Here is a 14,654-nt window from a genome sequence, read left to right as displayed (position 1 = left end):
TAACAAATACCCAGATGAATACTGCAAACAGTTAGGTATTAACTCAGTCAGCAAGACCAGGATGTGAAGTTTACAGTAATGATTGATTACATAAGACAGGTGACGGAGCTGTGCTCTGTGGCAGGAGGTCCAGATGTAATCAGGTAACACAAAGCTTGAGTACGTTGTATATGATAATATGTATGAGTCTCTGTACATCGAAGTAATGAATATGACAGATAATGCGTGTTGGAGTATTACAATGAAAATGAAGAATAACATAATGAGAAGTAAAGAATATTACCTTATACAGAGTAATGTATGTTGCTGAAAAGAAAGAAGCGATGATTATTAGGGAACCTAAGCAGGTCTACAGTAACTGATGTTTTTCAAAACGCGAAAATGAGAGAAACAAGTTTATCACCTTAATAATTTTGTCCAAGTTAGATGACTCGTAACACAATGTAAGACAATATTGTGTAAGTGCAATACATGGGGAGTTGTGCTCTGTGAATATTTAGGTGGCAGTGATGGTAGTGGTGTTATCACCTTCACTGTAAGTCTCTCTCTCTCTCTCTCTCTCTCTCTCTCTCTCTCTCTCTCTCTCTCTCTCTCTCTCTCTCTCTCTCTCTCTCTCTCTCTCTCTCTCTCTCTCAGGAGACACTTTGTGTTGGGAGGAGCGTTCTGACCCTGTTCTGTCTACATGCATGCGGGATTCAGGTTGCTACCCTCCAGCAGGTCACCATCCCACAGGTCACCAGTGCTACAGGTCACCAGTGCTTGCCTCCTGCTGTACTGACCTAGAACGACGGGCAGGACGGTGAGCCGGTTGCCCTGCAACAGCAGGACCTGCAGCTGGGTCAGGGCGGCCACCTCCTGGGGCAGGCACTGCAGGAGGTTGTAGCGGAGATCAAGCCAGGTCACGGAGGTCAGCTGGGTCAGCGAGGCGCCTGGCACCTCCACCAGTCCGTTGTCCTGCAGGCTCACGCGCTGTTACGAAGATAAACAACACTAAGCAGGAAAATGACACAATATCGTCTGGATGTTTTAGCCACAAGAACACACACAAGACCGTATTAGAAAAGACTCAAGTGTAGTTATTGTAGGTTGTAGATGGCTGACAACGGCTGACCAGGGATGTAGTAACGCCTGAGTGTCGGAAAGGATTAGTAACGGCGACACAGTGGACCAGTGCTGCAGTGGCTTTCACCTTCCTTTCCCTAAGCTAGGTTGCTGTCACCTACCCTCTCTCCCCTCTCACCATGAGTGATCGTCTTTCTTCACCTTTCTCTCTCCTTCACACAATGATGCTGATGTTTACACTGTGTGTACTTCATCTCATTATTCCCCGCAACCCCACCCCCTCCCTCCCTCTGATAACTCCTTCTCTTTCTCGCACTGAACATATTTCCTCCCTTGGTTCGAACACCATCACGGAATGGGGAAGCAGTAACCTGGCCAAAGTCAATCGTGGGAAAACTGAATTTTTCCCAATATCTCATTAAAATCTCACTCAAGTCCTAATATCATATTTCATAACACCTCACCTCACCATTTTTGTTCTATTAACATGTTTGGTATAACCACATCCTCCACTGCGTCCTGGAAACCTCACATAACGAATAGCACGAATGTACTTCCCTAAAGCCGGTCTGTTGTGTAGGTACAGAAACCACTGTGTTCTTGTGAGCAGGTGTTGCGTACCTACAGCACTGTATTGTCCCCAGTATGTAATGTTGCCAACACATCTCGGTCGATTCTTTCTTCATCTCTCGCACTTCACCACACTAGAAGGCAAAGTCTTCCCACCTCGCCAGTCCTCCTGCGTAATGGAGTTTCCCTCTCTTTGCTCTGCAGGTGTAACATTTCGGTCTCTACTCTCGTGATCTTTCCGCATTAATCCCAGAGTCATTATGGCCTGGACCTATGGCATATATGGCATATTGCTGCTTCCGATAGTTTCTCTGTGGAGACCTGCCACATGAGGATTGACCGTTATAATACTCGCCTCTTTCCTCGAGCAACGACGGGGGTAGAACCCTCTTCCTTCTTTTGTCTTACTTCTTCCTATAACCTTTGCACTTATAGGAGTCACGTCTTTTGCCTTATTTTCCTTATACTTGTCATTTGTTTCTTTTCATCCGAGATGATCATACATGGGGCATGTTTCTGACTGTACCACCTCGGCTGTTATAAAGAAAGAATAGATACAGTGAGGACAATAACCTCAATACAACAACCACAACCATGTACTGTGGTTGTTGAGGAAGATTTATGAAGAACTTGTAGAGAAAATATATGATGAAGTGAACATGAACAATGTCTAGTTGGAGTTACGTGGCTGGACCAAGACTCTGGCTGGCTGGACCAAGACACTGGCTGGCTGGAAGGAGACAGTGGCTGGCTGGACCAAGACAGTGGCTGGCTGGACTAAAGCCAGTGGCTGGCTGGACTGAAGCCAGTGGCTGGCTGGACCAAGACACAGCATGGCTGGACCAAGATACTGGCTGGCTGGACCAAGACACTGGCTGGCTGGACCAAGACACTGGCTGGCTGTATGGTAACTTCCACTTTTTGGAGAACATGAGCACCAGGGTTCGAAGCCGGTGCCTCACCGGTCTGAACCCTGGCCCGACCTGCTCACACACACACCTTAGTTTTTTCACACCTGTGTTTTGACCTGATCGACATCACCTGACGTACGATTACCGTAATTAAAACCATCTGTAATTAACACCATCTGTGGCCTTCCAGGCAGAAAAGAAAAAGGCGTAATCTCGAGCTGGGATCGTACGAGAAAAATCTGCATCACTCACTCATGTCTTTAGCGTTTCATAAAACCTTGATATTTTGTGTGTTGATATCAACGAGGGAATGACAGTACTATACATGGTTCAGGAGGGATGAGTGTTGCACCAGTCACTGTAGCTGAAAGCTGTTCCTGGAGTGTACGTACCTCTGGTTTCTCTCCTTTATTAATTCAGTTATATTTATATCGTATTTATGATTCATATGTATGATTTATGTGGATCGTTTAGTGGTATGGCATCAGGCACCCGATGCAGCATGGTGGGGTGCCTTTCCTGTAGCTTGCGATATACAAGGGCACTGTACCTGTAGCTGGCGATATACAAGGGCGCTGTACCTGTAACTAGCGATATACAAGGGCGCCGTACCTGTATCTAAGCCTTAAAGGTTTTTCTGTGCTCCTAAGCTGGTGTGTGATCAGCTCCCTGACTGCCCACTGACATCGCTCAGGTCTTCCTCCCTGTGAATCATACCTTATCCTCCCACGGCATCGACTTAAAACACAGCTGTCGGCTTAAGCTGTCCTTCTTCTCCGTCCAGCTGTCAGCTTACCCGTGTGGCTACGTCAGCTTACTGGAAACCAGTTTGTCAGAGTGAGGTAGCAGGTCAGGTTAGGTTCCCTCCTCCCCAGGTGGTCACACTGTCCTCCCCAAGAGGTCAAGTTAGCCATTGAAGAGGTCAACTCAACGGTACAGGTCTGACCAACCTCTGTGGAGAGTTACCGTGGCCCTGTTTGGACCCACCTCTGGGTATATGATGTGGTGTAGTGTCGGTGACAGCTAGAGACTGAGTGTGAACGAATGTGGCCTTTGTTGTCTTTTCCTAGTGCTACCTCGCGCGCGCGCGTGCGGGGGGAGGGGGTTGTCATTTCATGTGTGGCGGGGTGGCGACGGGAATGAATAAAGGCAGCAAGTATGAATTATGTACATGTGTATGTATGTATATGTCTGTGTATGTATATACATGTATACGTTGAGATGTATAGGTATGTATATGTGCGTGTGTTGACGTGTATGTATGTACATGTGTATGTGGGTGGGTTGGGCCATTCTTTCGTCTGTTTCCTTGCGCTACCTCGTTAACGCGGGAGACAGCGACAAAGTATGATAAATAAAAATAGATGATATAATACAATGTGATAGATATAATAATATGATATAATATATGATATGATATAATATAATTAATATGATAAGTTACAGTACCCTCTCCTTCACCCATGGTAAAAATGAACGACACAGGGGAAGTAATGCTTGATCCTAACCTAACCTAACCTAACCTAACCTAAAAGGAACCACCTTACAAGGATCAGCTGCAGCGTGTAACAGTCATCTTGATCAGCTGGCCTTGATGTCCTGCCAATCCACATGAAAGATAATCTTTCTCTCCCAAGATGTTGAAACCATCCTTACCTTCACTTGCGATAATGACCCAATTATCATAGATTACCTTAATCAGCTTATAACCATCAGTCATGCGGTCTATATTAATGAGGCTAGACTGCCATAGTTTAACTCCTTAATTACTGCCTACATGACGAGATAAAACAACCCGCTCGTTAGCGGAGGCAGGATGTAAATTACGGTGGAATTTTGTAAATTACAGTGAACGGGGGAAAGATATTTTGTAAATGATGTAAATGGATGATAGCGAGTTTGTTGAAGGTATTTTGTATCGTGTAAACAGTTGGATGTATGTGTTTCAAATAGTGTTTACACTCAGTGATGTAAATGATATTTTATCAGATTTACATATTTCGTAGAAAATTTTTGTAGGTATCTCGTAGGTTTGGTAAATTTGATTTAGATATTTCGTAAATACTAATGTGTTTGGGTTTCGCATGATGATGTCAGGCATGTAAATTCAACCTTGTATATTTTGTAAATGATGATAAGTCGAACCCGTAAAATACGTTAATTATTTAGGGCCAAACTTATACATGTTTAGATTACAGTGACAACGGGATAACACAGATTGCCAATTATACATATGTCAAAATATTTGTATGTTTAAAACAATTTCCTGTTTAAATTAGCTGTCTGTCTGAACAGAATGTGCATGACCAGAGTGTACATGACCAGAGTGTACATGGCCATGAATATGAACTTACTTATGATGGTATTTGTGTATGAATTTGTGTACGGCTGCATGTATACCATAGAAATTATAATGGTCTTATATATATATATATATATATATATATATATATATATATATATATATATATATATATATATATATATATATATATATATATATATATATATATATATATATATATATATATATATATATATATATATATATATATATATATATATATATATATATATATATGCACTCCTTTAAGAGAAAGGATGACTGTTACTTGGCTAGTTAGGATTTTGAGTGTATGTATGGATCATGGTGAGGTGCCTCATGATTGGCAGAATCCATGAATAGGCAAGAGAGATAAAGGCAAGTGTTCAAACGAAAGAAGCATAAGTTTGTTGAGTGCACCTGTTAAGTTGTGTCGGGGAGGAGCAGTGTGGTTTCGGAAGTGGTAGAGGATGTGTCGATCAGATGTTTGCTTTGAAGATTGTGTATAAGAACAGGAGGGATTTGAATGTGGTATTAATTGATCTGGAGAAAGCATATGATAGGGTTCATACATATGCCTTGTGGAAGGTCTTGTGAATAAATGGTGTGGGAAGAAAAGTACTGGAAACAGTGAGAAGTTGTATAAAAAGTGTAAGGCGTGTGCATACTAGTAGAAAGAGAGGAGAGTGAATGGTTCCAGGTGAAGGTTTGGCTGTACCAAGGGTGCGTGATGTCATAATGGCTGTTTGATCTGTGTATGGATGGAGTGGTGAGGGAGGAGGTTGCGACAGTCTTGGAGAAAGGGGAGAGTATACAATCTGTATGGGGTGAGGGAACTTAGAAAGTGAGTCAGTTGTTCTCTGCCGATGACAGAGCAATACTGGTGGCAGATTCCAGTGGGAAACTACGGTTTGGGTGTGTTGGGAAGGAGGAAGTTGAGAATAAACGTGAATGAAAGCAAAGGTTATTGGGTTTAGCAGGGCACTGGAAGAAGTTGGTTGGAGTGTGAGTTTGAGTAGAAAAAAAATGGTGGAAGTGAAGTGTTTTAAATACTTGGGAGTGGACAGGGCAGCGAATGGAACCATGGAAGCTTAAATGAGTCATAGGGTGGGGAGGGGTGAATGTTCTGGGAGCACTGAAGAATGTGTGGAAAGAGAGAGCGTTATCTAGGATGGCAAAAATGGGTATGTTTGAAGGAATAGCAGTTCCAACAGTATCATATGGATGCGAGGCATGGGCTGTGATAAGGCTTTGTGGAGGAGGGTGGATGTGTTAGAAATTAAATGCTTGAGGACAATATGTGGTGTGAGGCGGTTTGATCAATTGAATGAGAAGAGAGTAACGCGGGAAACGGCGATCATATACAGAGAAATCAAATATGCAGTGCGGTGGTGTGAGGTGTGGCTGTCCCATGTCCCACCCTGTCTTCCGTCGATCCCTCTTCATTCTTCAACTTCATTTAGTCTTACATTCTTCAGGTCACACTTCCCTCTACCTTCGCCTTCCTCACCCTCATACTCGGCCTCGCCCTGCCTGACTGAATATACTGTCTACAGAGATTCGAACCTGTGCAACAGTGTGGAATATGGAGGCCGTAGCCTGGTTACAGCCAACAGTCCCACAACTCGACTTCTGTCGATGTCTTTCTCTGTATATATATATATATATATATATATATATATATATATATATATATATATATATATATATATATATATATATATATATATATATATGTGTGTGTGTGTGTGTGTGTGTGTGTAGTATATATATACCACTCGTTTCCTATTGGTTAGGGTGCGAAAAATCTAGATATAATTATTAATAACATAAACACGTTGGCCGTAACCACATTCTCCACCTTTACTTGGAAACCCAACCAACAACATCGCAGAATCTGCTTCCCAGAAGCTGGGGATATTGTGCAGGTGGCGGGATAATATTTCTTGTGGGCTGCAACTCCATATCTCCCGGGTTCTCATTCGCTCCAGTTCGGAGTACCGCTGGCGTGCTTGGGTAGCCTCTTCCCTCACCTCTCAAGTAATCAGAGTTGAATAACAAACCTTCCGTCTTCTGAACCAGTTGATGAACCATCTTATGAACCAGCTTATGAACCACCTTATGAAGCATCATGAGAACCGTCTTATGAACCACCTTATGAACCATCATGAGAACCGTCTGATGAACCACCTTATGAACCATCATGAAAACCGTCTGATGAACCATCCTGATATCACGTTTCATCAACCATCCCGTACCACCTCGCGCGGTCTTGCTTCCCATCTCTTCTCGCAGCAGCCACCCCCATCGTGAGGTGTGTGTGTGTGTCCCAGACCCAGTGCACTGACGCGGGCCGCTCACCTGGCTCCTGCGTTCCCATAGCTTGTGTGTGGAGACTGGCCACACGTGGGTTGGCTGTTATGTTACCCCCACCCTCTCGCCTCATCATGGGTTCACGTTGCCCCAAGATCTGTGTCCCTCCCACCCCACATCCTGGGATCGCTGTTCCTATCACACGTGAGTTTTGTGTAGTGTGGTTAGAGGTCACCTTCTCATCCCCGATCCCCAGGTTGTTGCTTCAGTGACAACAATGTATCATCTGGATCTTAGTACAAGAACGGCAGCTGACACATAGCCAGTCTTAATCCAAGAACGAGAGGAAAAAAAGATGTTATATTTGGTTTGTTGTTCGTTATAATACTTCAGAGAAATTTGTTTTTGTCTCACTTTCATCTCCTGAGACGCCAGACTTGACGTGGAATGAAATATTCCAGATGAAATCATTAGGAATTGCGTATTTACAGATCTCACAACTTTCCTCAGTGGTAATGAATATATTGCTTCAAGAAAAGTTCTGTTTTCTAATTATGAGATTGCTCGAAACAGTTCGAGTTCACAGAAATTATTTCCTTTCTCCAGTTTCAAAAATCGTTGTATGTATTCTGGCTGCACTTTTTATTCCTCCTGTTTTGATAATCTTAGTAATTAAAGTTTTTCCCCTGGAGTATTAGCCAACGATTCAAGTTGTCGTGATGCAAATAAGGACCGGAACGAACCGTACCCACCCGGAACTGCTTTGTTCTTTGATTAGGTTTCGAACTCTGGTGAGGCTTCTAACTCTGGTGATGCTTCGAACTTTGAATAGGCATCTAACTCTGGTGAAGCTTCGCACTCTGATGAAGCTTCCATCTATCGGTAAGCTTTAGAGTCTGTCGAAGCTTCGAACTCTGGTGACGACTCAAGCTCTGGTGAAGCTTTGAAAACTGAGTGAACGAGAGAGGGTCGACAGTGATGCATCATGGGAGGGACGTATCTTATCATCTCTCTGTCAGCTTACCTGCTTGTCAGCTTGCCTGTCAGCTTGTCTGTTAGTCTGTTGGCCCCAGCCTGACTCAGGGTCACCTGTCCCCGGCGAGGTCATACTGCTGATGTCGGATCGAAGGTCGAGGTCACGTGCCTCGAGTGTGACCCTCAGGATTGTCACGTGCGGTGTCCGGAGGTCCAGACATTGGACTGACGATGACCTCGACCTGTCCTGGAGAGGTCAGGTCTCAAAGGTCAGAGGGTCAAAAGCCAAGATGAAGAGACACTTTAGATCAACACCGTTCCAGATGTGTGTGTGTGTGTGTGTGTGTGTGTGTGTGTGTGTGTGTGTGTGTGTGTGTGTGTGTGTAGTTACCAGTCTTTCATCATCAGGAACCACTGGTGGTTTTAGGTCCACAATTTTTGACAAAGTGTTCACTGTGGATGTCATTAAACTGATGATGAAAAGACTTGGCTCAAGTCTTGCCTTCCTCCCGCTGGACCTTCTCCATCAGGGTTTTGTGCATCTTTGAGTCTTCTAATGACCAAACCTAGGATGTATAGTCTAGTTTGGACCCAAAATAGGAAGGGGACGGACACTTTGCTTGCAATATAGATATATGCTGCTAACAATCTCTCATTTCGTAGGTTGATAATTCTAACGAAAGAAAATATTAACTTTATTCAAAGTCAGACCCTTGCCCACTAATCTGTGTCCAGTATTGTGAGTGGGATCAGGCGATTCAAGCCTCTAACAGCTGCCCAGATCAAGGGTATCGAAGCCTTTGATGATTGTGAACACCTGTTTACATCGTCTGGTCGAGTCTTGCAGGTTTTTAAGTCCGGGGGTCATTTTGGCAGCTCAAACCTCTACTCTCACTGTTCTACCTCCACCATTTTTTTTTTTTTCACGCCGTATGACCTTAACTAATACAATATTGACAGTGAGGACGAAGCAGTCAAATGTACAGAGTGAGGGTTAGTTCCTCACGTTCGGACGCCCTGCCTGTATGCATCCAAGAATTTTGTTTACCATGTTTTATTGCTTCTGTGAACTGTTTACGTGGCTTTATGTGATCACAGCTCAACACAAACCAAGTCGTTTTCCCTCATTTCTCCTTCGTACTCCACCAGAATTCATCGTGGACTTTGCCGTCTCGTTTATACCGCTGATGTGTCACACTATATACGTGTCAGTATTATTGATCCTTTGCCACCTGTGTTCCGGTTCATCACGGGTGTCTGTTATCTTGAAGCTGTGGACGTTCAGTCTGTGTTGTGGTTGTGTTTGCCCGATCATCATCGTCGTCTGTGGGTTATGATATCTGACAACGTCATCCGTTATTAACGTCATTGATGTAAAGGATGAAGAGAAGTAATGCTTGTCCTTCCTCCTGTAGTTATACGAAGGTAGGCTGGTTAAGACGAAGGTAGGCTGGTTAAGACGAAGGTAGGCTGGTTAAGACGAAGGTAGGCTGGTTAAGACGAAGGTAGGCTGGTTAAGACGAAGGTAGGCTGGTTAAGACGAAGGTAGGCTGGTTAAGACGAAGGTAGGCTGGTTAAGACGAAGGTAGGCTGGTTAAGACGAAGGTAGGCTGGTTAAGACGAAGGTAGGCTGGTTAAGACGAAGGTAGGCTGGTTAAGACGAAGGTAGGCTGGTTAAGACGAAGGTAGGCTGGTTAAGACGAAGGTAGGCTGGTTAAGACGAAGGTAGGCTGGTTAAGGCGCTGCTCACATGTTGGTGAAATCCTGGTCTTGTCTTCCTGTTTTCAATAGCATTGCCTCTCTCTCTCTCTCTCTCTCTCTCTCTCTCTCTCTCTCTCTCTCTCTCTCTCTCTCTCTCTCTCTCTCTCTCTCTCTCTACGTCGTCCCGTGTGTGTATTCTTTGGTGTATATTATTTACTAATGAACGCCGGTGTGTTTTCCTTTTGTGCAGGTGGGTATGAATGTGTATGATGTGTATGTTCACCTGTCATGTGTATAGATGTGTCTCTGTGTATACATAGTCATTTCCCTGTACGAAGGTACGTATATTGATACGTATATATATGTGTGTCTTATCGCCTGATCCTGGTGACCAGCCTCCCCCACCCGCCCATATATGTAAATATCTGGATAATGTGACCCTGTGACCTACCTCCCCCTTCATGACCCCCTTCATGACCCCCTCACCCGTCATCAAACATCATCTGATGTCACTATCCTTCACTTGACCTTATGTCCCCCTAGCTTGACCTTTCCTCTCCCTCCCTCTGACCTCTCCCTCCCCCTCTCTCCCCGGCTATGTAGCTTCTCCTCCCGTCCCCCCAGACAGCAGCTGCCTGACTGTCATTTCATCAGATTAACTTTTCTGTCGACCGTCTCACCAGCTGGGCGAACGGGACGGGTCCTGGACCAGCTACCTGTCAGCCGTCCTAGACAGCCTCCTCCCCTGGGGGCAGGGGGGGGGGGGGGTGACGTGGCTCCCTGTCTGTATATCTGTCTCAGTCATCCGTTTGTTGTCCTGTCTATCTGTCTGTTTTTTACTTCTTTCTTTCTTTCTGTGTCTATCGCAGACAGTTAGCCCCCCTCTCTCTGTCTGTGTGATTTGGTTCACTACTCGCTCAGTTTGTAGTCCCCCCCCCCTCTCTCTCTCTCTCTCTCTCTCTCTCTCTCTCTCTCTCTCTCTCTCTCTCTCTCTCTCTCTCTCTCTCTCTCAGGCGGCCAGGTCCCGTCCGCCCTGCCATCACATCACTGGCGGATTAAGTCTTCACTCCTGACTGGTAACATCTTATAAACAGGTAACATGAAGGAAGGAAAAACAGAATAACAAGAAGAATTAAATATAAATTGTTATAAATGGTAAATAAAGAATCAAAATCAGATTTGACAGTTAAGGAAAAGAAACTAAAATGTTGGGAAAACATGAGGTGAAAGTGAGAAAGAAATGAGAGAAATAGTACAGGAAGGAAGGAAGAGAAATGGGTTAATGATGAAACGAAGAAGAAGAAGAAGAGGAAGGTAGAAGAAGAAGATAGAAGAAGAAGAAGAAGAAGAAGAAGAAGAAGAAGAAGAGGAAGAAGAAGAAGAAGATAGAATGAAAGGAGAAGAAGAAGAAGAGGAAATGATTTTTATCGAGAAGCAAAACTGAACACCCACCACCAAGTAACAACCAGCCAATCGGCGTTCAGTTCTCCCTCAGACCAAATGACGTCATCAATGTTTACATTCTGCATCCCATTAGACGAGAGTTTGTTCAGCTGAGGTCAGGTAGTTGACCCCGACACTGCCTGACAAAGGATGACCTCATGTTCCAGCTTCACTTAGGTCATCTGAACCGAGTCTTGGGATGAACTTAAAAATATCCTGCCAGGCATCAGATGAGACATTTGTGCCACCATTTGAAGAACTTCAGAAGTGTGTTGTGTTCGTCTGTAAGGAGGGAGTGAAATAACGTATCACTGTTATCAACGGATTGTCTCAGAGGTGTCATGATCGGCGGAAGGCATGTTCCCGTGGTCATCGCACCAGCGTCACCTCCAAGCCCAATCCTAGCCACAATTTTCTTTGTTCTCCATCATACGTCCAGAAATAATCCAGCCTCGTCCATTGCAGCCCTATCCTTCCCTCCGTAGTCCCACAATGGAGGCTGATATGTAGTCGCCTCGAAATTCCACACGGGAATCTCTGCACCGTAATTCAGTGTGATCTTAGAGACTCGCACAACCCATGATAAAGGTTCATAAACTGCATCAGATACAAAGGCGTAATTTTCAGGCCATAAATTGCAAGGGGGAGGCAGGAGCCAGACGCACCCCTGACACCTTTTATGGAACCATCAACGCTTTTTTTTTTCTTACCAATTTTTTTAAACGCTTTTATCACGATCATTAAACTCTGAAAATTCACATCTCAGGTAACAGTGGAGTAGAGTTATGGTCATTTATTCTTTATATAATTCATTACTTCAGGTTTAGTGGTAGTGAACCGTATTAAGGAAAGGGAACTATCAACAAAGGTACGAACTGTCTAATGAACAAGAAGGTTCGAACTGTCTCACGAACAAGAAGGTTTGAACTGTCTCATGTAACAGACGTACCAGGGTTCGAGACCGCTGTAATACGTACAGTGACGTATAACTGATGGTGTTCACGTGTGACTCACTTAATCACAATACCTGTGTTGTTGTAACGTTAACGTAGAACTGACGAACCGTAAATGTCACTTCCATAGTTTCGTTAACTGCATTATGATCGTGGTGTAGGGAGTCGTTCTGTGGGGCAGGGGTTCCCCAGACTACGGGGCTGGCCACTTCAGAGAGACGCCAGATATTCAAGGGGTAATTTTATCCCCGTGGGGCCGAGGGGGGGTTACCTCCAGGACGGCGGGAGACGCTCAGAAATGGAAGGTAAAAATATGAATATTGATATCTTGTCTTGCGTATTGATAAACTATTACTTGAAATATATGAAATAGACGAAAGATTCACATCTGCCCCCAGCGGGTCTTGCTGACCCATCAGGCCATGTCGAGAGGAGGGACGAAGAAGTGTTTGTAAGTATACATTATTTACCACTTACTGAAGCTGCCATCATTCACAAGTGTTGACTTAAGATTTTAAGACTTATTAATGGGTTAGGGGAGAAGGTGGAGACGTTGGTAGGGGCGAGAAACAACACATTTCTTATTCAGTAGGCGTGTCGGGTGGGCGTGTCAGATGGGCGTGTCAGAAGGGTGGCATCAGATGGGCTTTTCATGTGGACGTGTCAGATGGAACCCATCAGAAGGCGTGGTTGGGATGGGAAAGATTGAGGATCGCTGCTCTGATGACCGCTGTATCGCCTTGATCAGATCTTCAAGTCTGCCTCACTAGGTATTCCTGTATAACTGTACCTGCTGATCATGAGTTATACCGAGATCAGTATCAAGTTAGGTTCTGGCAGAGCAACTGTGTCTCCAACTGTTCCAGATGATCCGACATAACTGTAGCATCTCTGGAATCATCAGTGTGGGAGTTAGAGTATCTCATACATCACCAGAACTGGCTATACTTTGGAGATGATATAATCACTTCACCTCCAGACTGCCCCTTCCAGACTGCCCCTTCCAGACTGCCCCTTCCAGACTGCCCCTTCCACGCTGTTCCTTCCAGACTGCCCCTTCCAGACTGCCCCTTCCAGACTGCCCCTTCCAGACTGCCCCTTCCACGCTGTTCCTTCCAGACTGCCCCTTCCAGACTGCCCCTTCCACGCTGTTCCTTCCACACTGCCCCTTCCAGACTGCCCCTTCCACGCTGTTCCTTCCAGACTGCCTCTTCCAGACTGCCCCTTCCAGACTGTTCCTTCCAGCCTGTTCCATGGTGATCCTAGACTAATGTTCTCAGATCTCATGATAATATCTCAGAAGTCTGGATGACTTATAACCTGACACACGAACACACACATTAGAAAACCTCCAGCTCGTCTCCTCACACAGTGTTAACCTCCTGAACACGACGGTACGACCCTTGAGCACGACGATACGACCCTTGAGCACGACGGTACGATCCTTGAGCACGACGATACGACCCTTGAGCACGACGATACGACCCTTGAGCACGACGGTACGATCCTTGAGCACGACGATACGACCCTTGAGCACGACGATACGACCCTTGAGCACGACGGTACGATCCTTGAGCACGACGATACGACCCTTGAGCACGACGATACGACCCTTGAGCACGACGGTACGATCCTTGAGCACGACGATACGACCCTTGAGCACGACGATACGACCCTTGAGCACGACGGTACGATCCTTGAGCACGACGATACGACCCTTGAGCACGACGGTACGACCCTTGAGCACGACGGTACGATCCTTGAGCACGTCGGTACGATCCTTGAGCACGACGGTACGATCCTTGAGCACGGCGGTACGATCCTTGAGCACGACGGTACGATCCTTGAGCACGGCGGTACGATCCTTGAGCACGACGTTACGATCCTTGAGCACGACGATACGACCCTTGAGCACGACGGTACGGTCCTTGACACGACGGTACGATCCTTGAGTATGATGACCTAACCTGTCGTACCGTCTTGCTCAAGGATCGTATTGTCATGCTCAAGGATCATGCCGTCGTGCTCAAGGATCGTACCGTCGTGCTCAAGGGTCGTACCGCCGTGCTCAAGGATCGTACCGACGTGCTCAAGGATCGTACCGTCGTGCTCAAGGGTCGTACCGTCGTGCTCAAGGATCGTACCGTCTTGCTCAAGGATCGTACCGTCATGCTCAAGGATCGTACCGTCGTGCTCAAGGATCGTACAGCCGTGCTCAAGGATCGTACCGTCGTGCTCAAGGATCGTACCGTCTTGCTCAAGGATCGTACCGTCGTGCTCAAGGATCGTACAGCCGTGCTCAAGGATCGTACCGTCGTGCTCAAGGATCGTACCGTCGTGCTCAAGGATCGTACCGCCGTGCTCAAGGATCGTACCGTCGTGCTCAAGGATCGTACCGACGTG

The 14,654-nt window shown here is 45.5% G+C and overlaps 1 protein-coding gene across 1 annotated transcript in view; it reads right to left on the bottom strand.

Moving 5' to 3' along the window:
• Positions 1-14,654, bottom strand: part of LOC139749515 (uncharacterized) — an 80,731-nt gene that overhangs the window by 21,585 nt on the left and 44,492 nt on the right. Inside the window, 1 exon segment of the mRNA XM_071663469.1 lies at positions 780-969. Within this exon segment, the coding sequence (XP_071519570.1) occupies positions 780-969 (190 nt within the window).

Source organism: Panulirus ornatus, chromosome 7 (assembly GCF_036320965.1).
Source record: "Panulirus ornatus isolate Po-2019 chromosome 7, ASM3632096v1, whole genome shotgun sequence".
In the NCBI taxonomy this organism is placed as follows: Eukaryota; Metazoa; Arthropoda; class Malacostraca; order Decapoda; family Palinuridae; genus Panulirus; species Panulirus ornatus.
Note: the sequence above shows the minus strand (reverse complement) of the source record. Positions and strands in the feature narration are given on the sequence as shown.